Genomic DNA, 16,073 nt, shown 5'->3' on the forward strand with positions numbered 1-16,073 from the left:
TGTGCCATTTAAATCAGTGAAATTTACCTCCAGGTTTTGTTTAGATCATTGTGTGCCTAGTATGAGATTGTGAATGACTGTAAAAAATTACACAGGTGATAGCATTGTCTACCATTGCCAATAAAACTAAATCTAGATTCAATCTGAGTTAAGACAATATTTACTAAGGTTAGAATGACACCTGTGTTATTTTTGCTGGTTGGGACTGAATCTAAGGCTACTTATTTGCAACCAGTAGTGATTCTTTCAATCATAATTCACAAATCAGACCAACCAGCTGGGAGTGGGGCAAGAGCTGGAAAATTGCTAATCAATGATTTATTCACTATGATTTGAAATATTAGATTTGTTTGCATGGTCACTTAGTTTATTTAAATGAGCTTTGCTGTTTATTTCCTTTAGCTGAAGTTTTTACTATTTAAAACATTAATACCAACACAGAACCAAACAGTCACAAACAAATAAGTACTTAAGGGATAAATAAGAAATGAAAAGTAAAGCCATAATGTTGTTACATGGGGACATAATTCATCAGGAAATTCTGCAGCTGAAAACCCATTGCAATTTACAAAAGCTGTTGCGCTGTGTGTGAAATAAAGTCTTTTATGGTTTCAGTTTGCCAAATGGGGTCATCTTTAGAATGGTCCTGGTTGCGGGCAGGACCCCAAACTTGTTCCACCCTCACCCTGGCGTAGGAGGAGCAAAGCTTTCTGCCAGGGTGGCACCACAATCATCCCAGGCTTATTGGCCAATCATATTTGAGCGGGATGATTGTGTGGGGTTTATAAGTGGCAACACGACGCGTGCTAAGCACCTGCTTCATGCTGCTGGACACAGTTTCAGTTTCAGTTTGGTTTCAGTTTGCCAAGAAATTATTAATACGGTAATAAAGTAGGGGCATATTTGTCTATGATATGTGGTATATTCAGTGGCGTAGAAAGGGCGGGGCGTAGGGGGCAGGGCGCCCCGGGTACTGCACTGGAGAGGGTGACACTCTGGGCGCCCTCCCCCGCGACACCCAAGCCGAGCCCTGGCTCGCCTCCACCCACAGCCCAACCAGCAAAGCGCGCCGAGCAGGTTAGCCGTTGGTGCATGCTTTGCTGCTCGGGCTGCAGGCAGAGGCGAGCCAGGGAGGGACGTCAGGCTGACGCCCCTCCCTGGCTCACCTCCGCTCCGTAGCGCGAATGTGCAGCGTCGCTACGCATGCATCATATGTAAGATGCTTCCTACGCCACTGGGTATATTTTATATTTTAAGCTGTTTAATTTACATTTAAAAGAAAATAAAGGGAACAGTGTCATTTTCAAAATATAACTTGACATGTAGAATTGAGGTTCATGAAAATGTGGCTCTTTGTTTTCTGACACCAGCTTTATTTGGTACTCCTCAAAATAAAGTTAACACATTACAGAAGTAGAGGCGCTGTGAAAAGCAGAAACTATTACTAATATTTTGTATAAATATACTGGATGAATGAATCATGGAGGCAGTATCTTCGTTTTATGGTACAAAGGAGTTGTCAACTTATTCATTTCATAATTCCACAGATACTCACATTTTTACTAAGCCCAGAATCACTTGGGTATATGTTTCTATCATAGGCTGCAATCCTATGCACGCTTACTTTAGAGTAAATCTCATCGAACTCAGTGGGACTTACTTACAAGTAAACATTCAAAGGATTGTGTGGCACATCATGTAGTTCCACATCTAGACCAAATCCATAGACTAACAGTGCATGTCTTCATGTTGGGTTGTAGCTATTGTGAAGAGGTTAGAGTGTCAGACTTCACATTGGAAGATCTGGGCTCAAATCTGTGTTCAGTCATGAGGCATTTTGGGTAGTTTTGGACAACTTTTTGTTGTTGTTTAGTCATTTTCTTCAGCCTGAACCTACCGTGTAGATGTGCTGAGTGGATAGAAGTGGTAATGCTCTAACACTAAAGAAGTGTTATATTATGAAAACGCTAATAAATTCTGTTAAAAAAAAGAGAAAAAAAGAAGTGGTAATGCTCATGTATTATATTATGTACATAGCAATACAATATACTTGCAGTAATATGTACATGGCAGTACAATACAATTATTAAAATATTCCATGTTGAGCTCCCTGGAAGAAAAACGGGACACAAGCATGGAAAAATAAAAAAGATATTACTTAAAAATAAATAAGGTAAGATATTTAAAAAGAAGAAAATTGTTAACAACTACTACATATAAAAGAAAGTTACATGCACAAGAGCAAGAATCTATTTTAAATATAAAACAAGAAAATATTATTTAAACTCAGGAAGGAATTCAAAGTAGCACTAAGAGGCTCTGTCACTGCAGGCAATTATGCTTCCTTGATGGAATGATTTCCTCACCCTCATTCTCCCCCCACCCATTATCATGGGGGGATGGGGAGAACTCTTGGAATAGTGGGATGGGGAACAGGAGTAGAGCCAAAATATGTACCTTGAAGGAATGAATGCCTTAGCGCAACACTGAATTCCTCCCTAATGTTTGTGCATCTATGTATCTTATATAATATGTTCGATTTGTAATATTCTTATTAGGTTCTGGAATGTCATTGTTGCTCCCATTCCCCGTTAGCCCAGTCACTCCTATACCTAGTGCTAGCTGTAACACAGGTACATATTCTTGGAAATCAGTAGGAACAAACCAGACAGAACCATTGTTGATTTCCAACAATGTACTCCCTCGTAGGAGCATCATGGCCTCAGGTCACAACATCTGGTTGAAATAAGCTGTATTGTAGTATGAACTGCTCATTTTTCAAATCTGCTCACATATCTTTTCATTTTGCACTGTATGGGCAGTGCATTGTTGTTAGCCAACAATGTACTGTTGGTAGTAAGCATTTGCATAGTGTTTTAGCTTGCTGCATGGTTATTTTGCTTGCTATTTTCAGTAATTTCCATAGTGCTGTAGAAGATAGAAACTAATCACTTTGCTTGTTGAAGCTTGCTGTTAAAATAACACTTATCCAGAAAGTATGGCATATGTGTACAGCGCTGCCTCCTTGTGTATATGCTCAATGAATGGCTAAATATTATCATCTGTTATATAACATTTCTAAAAATAATTATGTGGTGCTGGTAGTTGCTCAATGAGAAACACTGCAAACCAGAAACAGTGCAATAATCCTTCACAAAAGTCTTCCCCATACAACTGACACACTGTCTTCTGGCAGAGTTCCTATTGGATTGGGAGTAAATAAGCAAATTGTTCCTGTTCATGTTGACTTGTTTGTTTTATTTTAAATATTTGTATGCCACCTGTCCAACCATATTTTCAAGGCAGTTGGCTGCAGTGTGGTGTGTAGCTGCTAGCTATGAAGGATTGCAGCACAAAGAAATAGCTCGACAGCCGCTGCATGTGAAGGTGGTCTCACTGATGGGCCACTCTCAACTAAAAGGCTTGTAGCGTGAACTGAGAATGATAGCAATAAAATGCCTCTGTTAATACTGGTGTTATTCAGGAGTTTGTGCCAATGTAAGAACAGTGGTATCTCATATGTTGCAAACAAATCCTAGCTTGCAATGCAGCCTGTCTGTTATTCATTTGTAGTGGGGTATCATGCATAGGAAAGTTGCCTCCAATTGCACTGTTTCTCCATCTCATCTATCTAGTTCCTTATTACACAGTTTGGCATTGGTGGCTGTTGCCTTTGTGGCTTTGTGTTGATTTGGGATGTCACATGTTGTGCAATTATCATAGTGTGAAACCCTTAGAGTGCAATCTTCAAATTGCTTACCCAAAATATGATGGTGTAATTAATGTAGACTTGGCACTATGAATGTTGCCATGTACACACCATATTTATTTTTATGTAACACCAGTTTAGTAGTATTGAATTCAGCTGAATTAAATTATGTTAAGTGCTTTCAGAAAATATTTGGATAGTTTACTTCCACACAGTGGCAGAGCTTCATGCTCTGGCACCGGGGGCGGGAAGCAGGTGGGGGCGGGGCATGCAGCGTGGGTGGGGGGGCAGCCGAGATGGAACCCTACCGGGATCGCACTGCCCGGGTCACCCCACCCCCTACGTCCCACCCTTCCTACACCAGTGCTTCCACATTTTGAGATAGACCTATTCACATTCATGAGGTTACTTAGCAGTAATTTAAGACTAGGGCCCTAGATTATCATCCTGAGATACAATAATTGAGAACAATTATTAAAATCACTGGTACTTTAAAATAAATACATTTGGAATTAAGTTTTCTGTTGATTTGGAAAGTGAATTTTAGGGTGCTGCCCACCCCAGGAACTTCATTGGTACAAGCTCCACTCATTTCAATGGCAACTATACTGACACAGTCCTATCTATCTTTTTGATAAATAGAATATTTGTGCTGATAATAAATGCAATGCTTAGAACATTTTTAAGAGTCCAAAATTTGAATGACATAGATCATTGCTCATGGTGTTTTGTCTTTTATTTGCTGTATGCTTACCTGGTGTATCAACTGGTTTCTAATCATGTCATTATTTGTAGGCAAGGAAGATGGAAAATTCTGCAAAAAGGTGACCGTTAGGATGACAATACGCAAGAATGATTGTCGAAGTAACACACCAGTAAGTAAATGACTAGCAGTGTCCGCTACTATTTGCATTCTGTTACCCTGAAAGTTTAGCATTATTGTTGGTTGGAAGCCATTTAGCGATTTCTCTTAGTACATTAAGTTATTTTTCTGCTTATTTCCAGGTAAATATTGTTTCCTGTGATGGAAAATGCCCTTCTGCAAGCATATATAATTATAACATCAATACATATGCAAGATTCTGCAAATGCTGCAGGGAACTTGGGCTACACAGACGAAATGTGCAGCTATATTGCAGTGGCAACTCCACCTGGGTCAGCTATACTATTCAAGAACCCACAGACTGTTCTTGCCAGTGGTCATGAAACAATGCTACAAGAAATCAATGTGTTCAACAGCTTTGGGAAAAATTAATTTTACTCCCTGAGTTAGGACAAAGAATGTTGATGACACAGTTGCCTACAGTTACAAAAAAAAAAATCAGCATTTCAATAAACTGGATTGTGTTCTGGGCTCTCTGCTTAACAGATGAACTTACAGCACTGATGTTATATTTTTAGAACACAACCCCACAAAAATCTGAACGTTCCAGTAAGGCACAGTATTCTAAGGGTTAGTTCATACAACAAAATTGGCCACTTAACAGATTGTGTGGCTGGTCTACTTACAGGAGCAGTGTAATATTTAAACAGAGAAAACTCAGTTTCATGGTAGCAATGGCTGTGAAGAGGCAAATATGCATTTTCAAACTCTCCTGTTCATGGAAGTTATTGCCATACTGCTTTGTAAGTTGCTTGTTCTTATGAAGTCATAGAATTCATGTAAGCTGTTAAATCTACAAATCATTGGTTGATAGTGATATATGAGCCATCCCTTAGAACCACTAAAAGAGAAGAGCCCTGATCCAGCTCTAGTTGCAAGAAAGAAGTTGTGTTTAACTACTGATGGTTCTAGAAGATGGATCTGTGTCCCCCTGTGCATGCATTATGGAAAGGCGATACATGTAGTACTTCTTTAGTGGTTTGGGGAGAAAGGGGATCCTTTTGGTCAATTTTTTATAGCTAGATTTCTATTACTAGTCCATAATAGAAACAAAAGCAAAAAAAATATGAATTTGCAGGATTTTGGTCCTGTTGCTAATTTCATTTTTAAAAAAAATTGTGGTATGTGCCAACTTTCAAAAGAAAAGAGATTGCCTTTGAAAGAGGTCATGAAAAAGACAGAACTGATTTTGTGGAAGTCTGATTAATTCTGTGTCAACTACACCACCACTTTTTAAAACAGGGTGACTAACAGATGTTTTGGACTGCAGCTGTCATTGTCTTTGACAATGTCTTGGACTGATTGGAATTGCAATCTGAAACATCTGGAAGGTGCCAGGTTAGGAGGGATGGATGGATCCATTAAAGACCAGTCCATCCCAGTTGCCAGAAGCTATGGGGTTAAATTTATCCTTTCTTGTTTCTGGGAAGATTTTTTAAAATGGAAAATCCTTAAAAATCTGCCTAGAAACACACTTTAAAAAAAAACAATACCAGGTGGCACTGCCTCTAATCTTTCCCTCCCCACAAAACATCCTTCAGCTTGAGTGGTTGGTGTGTGGTACTCTATGCCACCATGCAAATTGATTCAATGTGCAGTAAGTTCTCCTAAGAGTTACAGGACTTGCAATGGTTTTACTGTCCAATTCTCCCTGACAGAGACGGAACGTCATCAAGTCCTGGTGGCACTAGGTGCTCAGGCTGTGGGCAATTGGATGCCCTGTTTTAGAAGTTTAAAAGGGAAATTGCTGGGGGTGGGGAAAAGATGGCAGCCGTCAGGCTGCATTGTAAAGGAACCTGCCAGACTGAGGGTTCTGAAGTGGACCATTGAGGCAATTTTTGGCCAAGTTCCACCCAGATTGGATTAGGCAAACCTATTTTTTGAATCAGAGTAGACAGATTCCCACCCCATCCCTACATGCTCGCTATCCTTGCCCCCCCCCCCCGAAAATACAACTTCAAATAGTGTACCGTGTAATCCTATGCATGTCCTGTTGAGTTCAGTGTGACTTCTTCCGAAGCAAGTTTGTATAGGATTGTAGTCGTAATACCTAGACAGCATTGTGTTATGAGTGTATATACATTGGATGACACTGCAAGTAAATTGTAAGAAAGTATAAATGCAAAAGAAGGCAAATGATATAAATATAGTTGTTTATCAGGGAAATACTTTCAATATTGAGAACTGTATATATAAACGTTCCCTGGTATGAAATATGATATTTTAAACATTTTATGGTTTTATGTAAAAGCATATTTGCTAGGAAATAAATATTAGCAATAGCTGCATCTTGAAAACAGTATGACAAACTGATTTACACCAGTTTATCAAATTTAAAAAGTGTTTCCCTTTCCTTCCATTTAAACACATTTTATATGAAAAATAAATCTTTTGCCTTCTTCTATAGCATATCATATTGTATGTGTGACATTTGTGTGTCTCTTAATGAGAATATCCACCATCTAGAGAAATACACGGCTAGCTCTCTATATAGTTAGGTAGTTTGGGGGTGACTGATTGTTTTTCGCAAATGATAATTTCCCTACATTGCCTTTAAAGCTACCTTTCACAGAAATATAGAATTGTAGAGTTGGAAGGGACCCTGAGTCATCTAATCTAATCCTCTGCAATGCTGGTATCTCAGCTAAAGCATCCACGACAGATGGCCACCCAACCTCTGCTTAAGAACCACCAATGAAGGGGACTCCACTTTCTGAGGGAGTCTGTTCCACTGCCAGGATAAATTCAGAAGCAGTTTATGATAAGTTATGGAAGTTGGCTTCTCAAAACAAAATCAACAAAAGAGATGGGTTCCATGATGTTTGTAACAGCAAGTGACACATGATTCTCTCTGATCAAATGTATTATTTCCTGACTTTCTTTGACCGATTCAATCAAATATGTGTTGTGAAATCAAGAAAACAATATTATATGCAATAACTTTGTATAATTCAGCTTCTGAACTATTTCCAGCAGCTGGCACTGTGAGGCAGAACCAATCTCTCGAGACCAGCATTGCTGCTGCTCACCCAGGTGGGGCAAGGGTGAGACAAGGTGGCAGCGAGGTCAGGGCCGCACAGGTACACAGGTGGAAACAAACTTGCTTTTGTACTCACATAGCCCCACCCTTGCTACTGTTCTACACCACCCCATCCTCTAAGCAGCCATGCCAGTATCAGAAGGGCACCTCTCTGTAGCACTGTCCCACCATGCCAGATGATCGGGGGAGCAGGAAAGTACCGGTACTTGTGTTGAGTCTGTTGCAGCAAAATAACAAAACAGCTTGTGAAATGTTAAAGGTAGACAGGTTGATAGACAGGACAGAATAATCTACTCATGTATGTGACCCTGAAAATCCCTGGTACTAGAATTTGCCTCTTGCAAGCAATTAAATTACAACAACAATAATAAAAATAATACTAAGGCAAAAGTCACATTGGTTTGTTTGCTATCAGTTTCTGCATACTCTGCATGTTATATTCACTTATCTAATAAACAGGCACTATTTTATAGATTAGTTTTTTCTACTAGTGCTTTAAAGTGTTCGATGCAACAAGACTGCATTGGTGCATTTCATTTATATTGTGTTATAAATCCTCGAGTGAGTTTTTGCAACACAGCTGACCAATACTGGGTGGTGGTGGGTTGTTGTTGTTGTGTTTTTTTTAAAAAAATCAAGTAAAAGAATTCTGTTTTTATTCTAAACCATCTTTCTGAATTGTTCCCACTGAAATGTGCAACATAAATGGTCACATTTTACACCTGATAATAAAAATTAAAAACATTCTTGCCTTTCAAAGATACTGTGTTTCTATCCCCAAACTTTAAATGGAGGCTCTTTAGGGCAATGTTCCTTTCAGAGGGTCTCTGTCAATTTTATAACCTAAGAGCCCTGTTGGATCAGACAGAAAGCTAATCTCTTCCACCATTCTGTTCTCACAGTGGCTAACCAGATGCCTGTGACATAAGTGCAATAATCGCTCTTTCTGCCCATGTTCCCCAGCAAATGGTTTTCAGAGGCATAGTGAAAGTAGTACATATCCATCAAGACTAATAGCCCTTGAATGGCTTGTTCTCAGAGACCTAACAGAGACAGAGGAGCTTTTAGAGGCTGCTGCCCACTGGATTTCAAATTCTTCCCTCTTGTAGTTGTCAAAACACAATTAATTCTGAACAAAACATTTTATGTGTATATTTTGTTCATACTTTATGTTCCTATTTTTCACTTACATTTGAGAAATGGTCAAAGGATGCATGGGATACTTCTGACATGAATATGAGAGGTAGGGCCTACTTCTTGTAGAGCCCTTTGACCTTTTACTGCAGCTCATGTGTCAGATTATCACAAATGTCTGTTCTGACATTAGAAGTATGCCTGTGACACTTTTCAGAATTTTACCTTCAACAGGGAAATATATCAGAAATATCTTCTTTGACATTCACAGAAGGGGGTATCAACCTTTTCAGGTCAGTGAGCATGTTTGGAATTTTGAAAAAGTGCTGTGAGTGCCTGTCACAAAATGGCTGCCTTGGGGGATGTGGCCAAACACAAAATGGCTGCCAGATCTAGAAACATTAAAAGAAACAGGACCACAAAATTGTGCAGACATGCTCGTACCATCAAACCAGGAAAAGGGAACTACATCTGCCATTGTCACACTCACAGAGAGAAGCTCTTTGCACCTTTGTTCAGAACAGCCTTGATATCCAATGAAATGTGACCATGTTTAAGCAAATATGTTTGATGCAGGAAAGCTTGAGCCAGAACTGAGTAGGAAGAGAAAAGAGCCTTTTGTGCACTGTGTATTTTTAAATGGATATTTACTGAAACTTTTTGCATGGTGGGCACGTTTTTGCATTGGTGCCCCCTGGCATAAAAGCATTCATCCATTTGGTTTTGGTGTTTAAGGGGTCTGCAAACTTTTTCAGCAGGGGGCCAGCCCACTGTCCCTCAGACCTTGTGGGGGGCCGGACTATATTTTGAAAGAAAAAATGAACGAATTCCTATGCCCCACAAATAACCCAGAGATGCATTTTAAATAAAAGGACACATTCTACTCATGTAAAAACACGCTGATTCCTGAACCATCTGCGGGCCAGATTTAGAAGGTGATTGGGCCGGATCCGGACCCAGGGCCTTAGTTTGCCCACCCATGGTTTAAAGGCTAACATAAAGTTTCTTTAGTCAGTTTTGCCTTTGTGTTTTAAATTAACAAATACATGACTGTAGAGTTAAACATGGAAGTTTCTATTCTGTTCTTGTTTAGTCGTTTAGTCGTGTCCGACTCTTCGTGACCCCATGGACCAGAGCACTCCTGTCTTCCACTGCCTCCCACAGTTTGGTCAGACTCCTGTTGGTAGCTTCGAGAACACTGTCCAACCATCGCGTCCTCTGTCACCCCCTTCTCCTTGTGCCCTCCATCTTTCCCAACACCAGGGTCTTTTCCAAGGAGTTTTCTCGTCTCATGAGGTGGCCAAAGTATTGGAGCCTCAGCTTTAGGATGTGTAGGCCTACTTCCTGTGAGTTACCAAATAAGGGAGACTCCTTTTGCACCAGTAAACACCCCAATTTGAATCGGTTGTTGACTAATGTAGAGTACAGGACTCAGTCACTGCTAGCAGTGATAGTTGACTATCATCAAATTTGTTTGACAGAAATATGTTCCATGTTGAGAGTGAATGGTTAAACATACATATAGGGCCACTGTCCCTTTGTGTTTCCATCATTATCTTCCTGTTGAGGGACTGATATAAAAATAAATTTGACTATTTTATAAACCTGATCTTCCAAAATTCAATTTGTTCCACATTTCATGTTTTAATTACAGTAGAAGCTTAAAGAGCACCCTTGCTCTTGATCTGTCTTTCCTAATCCCACAGCTGTGTTATCTAAGCCCTATTCCCTCCTGGCAGCTGTATTGTTGACTTCTTGCTTCCTAAGTTCCTAAAGAGGACAGAAGACAGACAAGTTCTATTTTGAAATGAGCATTTTGATCCGAGGCCATAAGAGGCCTGATCTGTCTGTGCACCCACCCCCACACACCCACACACAGTGTGATGACGTTGGGGACTTGTGCTTCCACAGGGGTTCTGATATGTAATTGGATGTGGCCTCTGCAGTATATTCCTCTATATTCCTGTTAAAATGCCTGACATTCTTTAAACAAGAGTGGCTTAGGGAACTAGTGTATCTTGTATTGTCATTGTCTGATTATCAGCCTTAGTAAATAAGGGTTGCATAAGACACAGGCAGCCATGCTGGTCAATTAGGGGGGGGGGAATGACAGCAACAACGGCACTATACCTTTATTAGGACCAATTTTGTTGCCTTTGAGGAGAACACATTTCAAAACAGTCAAAAATATTATCAAACTGGAGGAAGATGATTTACCATATAATGATGGAATTTGGTCTAAGCTGGAAACGTCATGTATTCCAACCACAATATAAAATTGCCAGTTTGAATTATCTCCCTATGGAGGCTTGCATGGTGCCTTCATTACATATCTTTAGGCACCATGTGAAAACCTTTCTCTATAACCAGGCCTTTGGTTGATGAACATTCTGTGGCCTTTAAAATGTGTCTTGGGTGAGGTTATTGGTTAGTTTTTGTTTTGTTATGTATTTTGTGTTCTCATTTTGTATTTTTATGTTGTGAACTACCCTGTGATCTTTGGATGAAGGGCAGTAAATAATAATAATAATAATAATAATAATAATAATAATAATAATAGAAATAAAGTTGGGACAAACACAAAAGAAAATGCCTGCTGCTAAGAATGGGAAAGACAAAAGTTGCTCCTCATATACCAGTTCAAATACATGTGGGAGTGGACTACTTCAGTCTAATTCAAAGAGCGGGGATTAATTAAGAGCTAATTAATGTTCAAATGCTGACAAGCCCTGCAATTGCTGTAAGCAGAATCTTCTAGGCTGCTGAATTTTTCATACAGCAAAATATTACAGTGCTTTCCGTCTAAGCTTAAATCCTTTCAAGGAAGGAGTTGAGAAGTAAACCACCTATCTACAGCAACCCATCCTTTCTGACAATGCTGCTTCCTAAGTGATCCCAGTATGGAATGCATATCATTAAAACATTTGTTTCTCAGCTTTCTTCTCCTTGACAGAAAAAAGAGAGAAGGGAATGGTGACATTTCCCAGTTTTTTTGGCCGGGCTGTATTGTAACACTTCTAAATCCTCTGTCAACAGTGGCATGGTGTTGCATTCATGTTTTTTTAAAGTCTCTTTCTAGGATCCATCTGTTATATAAATAAAAATAATGCAGCCCTATATTTTTATGGTACACTAATCCACCTTGGCTATGGTGTAATTATCAAATGATTTCATGCTACCCTGGTGGCAGGCTGCATCCAGACCCCTGAACACTTGCTGCCGAGCCCTTTTTAAATCCTCTTTGCACAGTTTCATTCATAAATTTGCCATGGCTTTTAAAGCAACATAGTTTAAAGCTTATACAGTGATATTAAATAAATGCATTTATAATTCTACAATGCAGCAAAAAATATTTTTTTTTCAAACACTCCACTTTTGCACATTACTTTATGCTTGCTATCTTCAGCTTAATGACTGAATCAATATTCTGAAAGAACAGGCACACTGGATCTGGGCTGACTGAAGTAAAGGACATGAGGTTCTGATGAGCTCAGAGGACATAGCATCTGACCCTCAGAGCCAAGCGGGTTAATATGAGTGCAAAAAGCCAAATCACTGCTGTGATTATTAAGGAGGTTTTTATTGCTAAGGGGTTTTTGTGGCAAGTGGGGCGTGCTTCCCTTGACTTGCTTATTCTACACTGTTGCATAACCAATGGAAAATCAGCCTGTGATATCTATTACTGCACAGGTCATTTGTATACAGTGGTACCTTGGTTCCTGAATGGCTTGGCTCCCAAACAAATCGGCTCCTGAACGCCGCAAACCCAAAAGTAAGTATTCTGGTTTGCAAATGTTTTTTGGGGAAGCTGAACATATGATGCGGCTTCTGATTGAGTGCAGGAAGCTCCTGTAGCCAATCGGAAGCCGTGCCTTGGTTTTCGAATGGTTTCAGGACTCGATCAAACTCCTAGAATGGATTAAGTTCAAGAACCAAGGTACCATTGTACTGGAATGATGTAAAACAGATTGGTCCCTAGTACCCAAACTTATGTGTATAGGGGAAGAAATTTTAAATTACATTGGCACCTCCCTTTCTGGCAGCAGTTCCCTATTTCTCCCTGAAAGCCCACATGTGAAGTCTGGGAACTCTCAAGAGTGGCACCTACGACCTATTAAGGGTTGCCCATGTGATGTAGTAGTCGAGTGTGCTGAACTAGTATCTAGGAGATCAGGGTTCAAATTCTGACTGAGTTCTAAAGCTCACTGGTTGTCATTGAGTCAGTCACTATCTCTTAGTCTGACCTTCCTCTAACACCAACAGGGTTGGTGTGAGGATAAGATGGAGAGGGGGAGAAGGGTATACACCAGCTTGGCCTCCTTAGAGAAAAGTGATATTTAAATATAATTTTATGTGGGGGGTGGGGGTGGGAAATCAGCATTTCTCCCATGCACTTGTACAGGCTTTTCTTTAAACCAGTCTTTATTTTATGTGTTTAGTGCAATATTTATATTCTGTGTCAATGCGCGCTCAACAAAGCATACAGAAAAATGATAGCAAAAAATGAAAATGAAATCTCAAACAGCAACAACCATAAAATTATGGCATTAAACACACCAGAAAACATCAGATAAAAACCAATAGCCTGAAAGCTCTAGCCAGGGAGGAGCTGTTCCGTAGTTCAGGAGCCACAACTAAAAAGGCCTTCCTGCTCATCCCCACAAACTATACTTAAGGGAGATGACAAAGATCTCAAACCCTGCCCTCAAATGACGTTTGGACAATTTAAGCTCTCCTTGAACTATTTGTATGTGAATATAAACGCTGTTAACAAGATAGCAAAAGAACAAATTTGGAATTGAATGTACATTCTAGCGGGTATAGGCTTTATGTCTGCAATATAGATACAAGCAATGTAAGTAACAGTGTATTATAGTACCCCATTCTTTAGAATGGTTCTTCCTCCAAAGCGCAAACTTTTCCAGAGACGAATATGATACTTTCAGGAGCTGTCACATTGTGTGACCGTACAAATGTATCTTTGTTGTAACTGGGGTAATGCACCCTTGAGCCCAGGCTAAAAAACAAGGGGACAACTTTTCGTGGGCTTTACATGCATATCACATTGCTAGAATTTAAGACTGCATACAGACATATTTTGATAGATGACACGTTTTCTCCTTTATAAGCTGAAACTCTGAGCAATCACTTCTCCAGAAGAAGAAAAATCAAGAAAGCGGAGGTCAAAGAAACACAATACAGTTAAGTCAGAGTATACTGTGGGCCTCAAACTATGGGGTCAAACCCAACCAGCATAGGAAGAACTACATTTTGCAAGCAGATCCCCTATTCCTCAGCTTCAGATTTAGATATTCAGGAGAGGACTTTTATAGGAACTGTTTGAGGATCAGCTTTGAGCATGTTCATGTACCTAGTGAAATATCACAATGCAATTTCTCCTCTCCTTGGACTTTCTGGACCTGGTGGCTCATTCTCACCCATCCCACTTGGATCTGCAGAGCATCACTTCCAGCAAAGGCCTCATTTCTTTCTCTGCTTCCATAAAAATGCTCACTAGCTGCTTGACGGTGAATTTCCTACCTCGGCTCATGCCCTGGCTCTCAAATCCTAACACAGGCTTCTTCTTCTCATTGAGAGACCCCACCACCTAACCTCTGAGTGCTACTGAGATACCTTGCCTTTTATTTAGCCTGTCCTTGCTGTTCTGTGTATGAGCAGCAGATCAAAGAAAACACGGTGCTGCTGTTTCATCCAAAATGCTTTCTCCTAAATAAGACAATCTGAAGTAGCTCTCTTGGGCTGTGTTACTAAGTATGTGCTACGCACAGTGCCTAACCAAGAAACCTTCCTGGACCCTCAGTGAGTATTCAGACTACAATAATCAGTTTGTTTCTGTGTCCTTAAACCCAAATACAGTAAAATTGTCATTATCTAATAACACCTGAATGTTTACATTCATTATACAACTTCCACGCTAGCATAACCTGATATAAACACCAATTTTTATAATCCAACAGTAAATTAACCTAATTAAAACAACAACAACAACAACAACAACAACAACAACAACAACAACAACATTGGGTCAGGCTTTGGCCCAAGGGTAGCCTCTAAGCCAACCTTCCCCAAATTGGTGTCATTCACATGTTTGAAATACAGTTCACATCAGCCCCAGCTGGCATGGCCAATAGTCAGGGGGGGGGAAACGGGAGTGGTGTTTAAAAAGGCAAACTGATAAAGCATAACCACGGATATTCTTGAAAAGTGAGATTATAAACTTTATGTTTGTAGAAGTATTTGCCTAACGAGAAACCTTCACTTGTTGGTTTGTCCAGTTCTACTAACCTTATGCATCAACCCAAGGTCATCTTCCTACCAATACATAGATAAATCCAAGGCAGTTTTTCCAAGTAGCTATTTTAATCAATGTGTCATTGAGGACTCATCTCCTGTTACACTCCCCTTCTCTGAAACTATTAAATTATGATCTAGATACTTGGAATGAACTGAAAGCCTAGCCGAGTTACAAAGTCTGAGACTTGCTTATTGCTCATCTAGTCTATTTTGGTTAATATGTCATTTGAAGTTCAAATTAAAGTCTTGCAAACGTTTGCAGCATAATGTTTGGTGCAAGATGCTGTTTAAGAAAATCCTCCTCCCAAACATTTAAGATGTACTTTTAATATGAGGAATTAGTGCAAATCCTGCCCAGATTATTATTATTTCAGCAAGAGGTGCCTGAGAACAGACTGGAAGTGATGCCAGGTGCATGTCCAGTGCCAAAGCCTGTTTAGAATATATTTGCTTTAAAACACAGGTTCATGGACCCTGTCCTTTATCATCAAGTGCCAAACCAATTTATAAAGTATCAAGCAGAGATTTAAATTTAAAACAAACCCTCTTGCAGTTATTCTTACACACATACACACGTTTCAAAAAGGCCAAGAAATCTGCTGTCTGGTGGACATCTGAAATATTGCACATTGAACTGAAATAGAAAATACTCCTTCCTAAGATTCTCTTAGTTTCTGACTTCATTTAGTTCAACTAGGCTTCATTTGTTTCTAAGATTGCCAGGTGTTTCTGCGGAATGATCTGTAAACTTTAGAGGTGTGTTCTGTAGTCATTATGAGATTCATCTCCCATGCCATCTATCTTCTCTGGCATACTCACTGTTGGAGCGCCACTCCCTCAAGTCTCATGACTGGCAGCTTTACTGACAACTGTGTACAATGATTCCAATGGAGAAATTGAACTTTGCTTCTGAAGTTGATTTGATCTATCCCAGAAACACCAGCCCTGTTGGTGTCCTGAGGGAACATACCACTTATCGGATGCAGGCTTTA

The 16,073-nt window shown here is 39.8% G+C and overlaps 1 protein-coding gene across 3 annotated transcripts in view; it reads left to right on the forward strand.

Moving 5' to 3' along the window:
* The window catches only part of OTOG (otogelin), a 95,706-nt gene extending 90,362 nt beyond the window's left edge, over positions 1-5,344 (forward strand). For all 3 annotated transcript variants that reach the window (XM_033153782.1, XM_033153799.1, XM_033153792.1), the window contains 2 exons: positions 4,505-4,584; positions 4,715-5,344. In XM_033153782.1, coding sequence (XP_033009673.1) covers positions 4,505-4,584; positions 4,715-4,915 — 281 coding nt within the window. In that variant the 3' untranslated portion in view covers positions 4,916-5,344. The remainder of the gene's footprint in view (positions 1-4,504; positions 4,585-4,714) is intronic.
* Positions 5,345-16,073: the final 10,729 nt, after the last annotated feature.

This window comes from Lacerta agilis, chromosome 1 (assembly GCF_009819535.1).
Source record: "Lacerta agilis isolate rLacAgi1 chromosome 1, rLacAgi1.pri, whole genome shotgun sequence".
NCBI classification, from domain to species: domain Eukaryota; kingdom Metazoa; phylum Chordata; class Lepidosauria; order Squamata; family Lacertidae; genus Lacerta; species Lacerta agilis.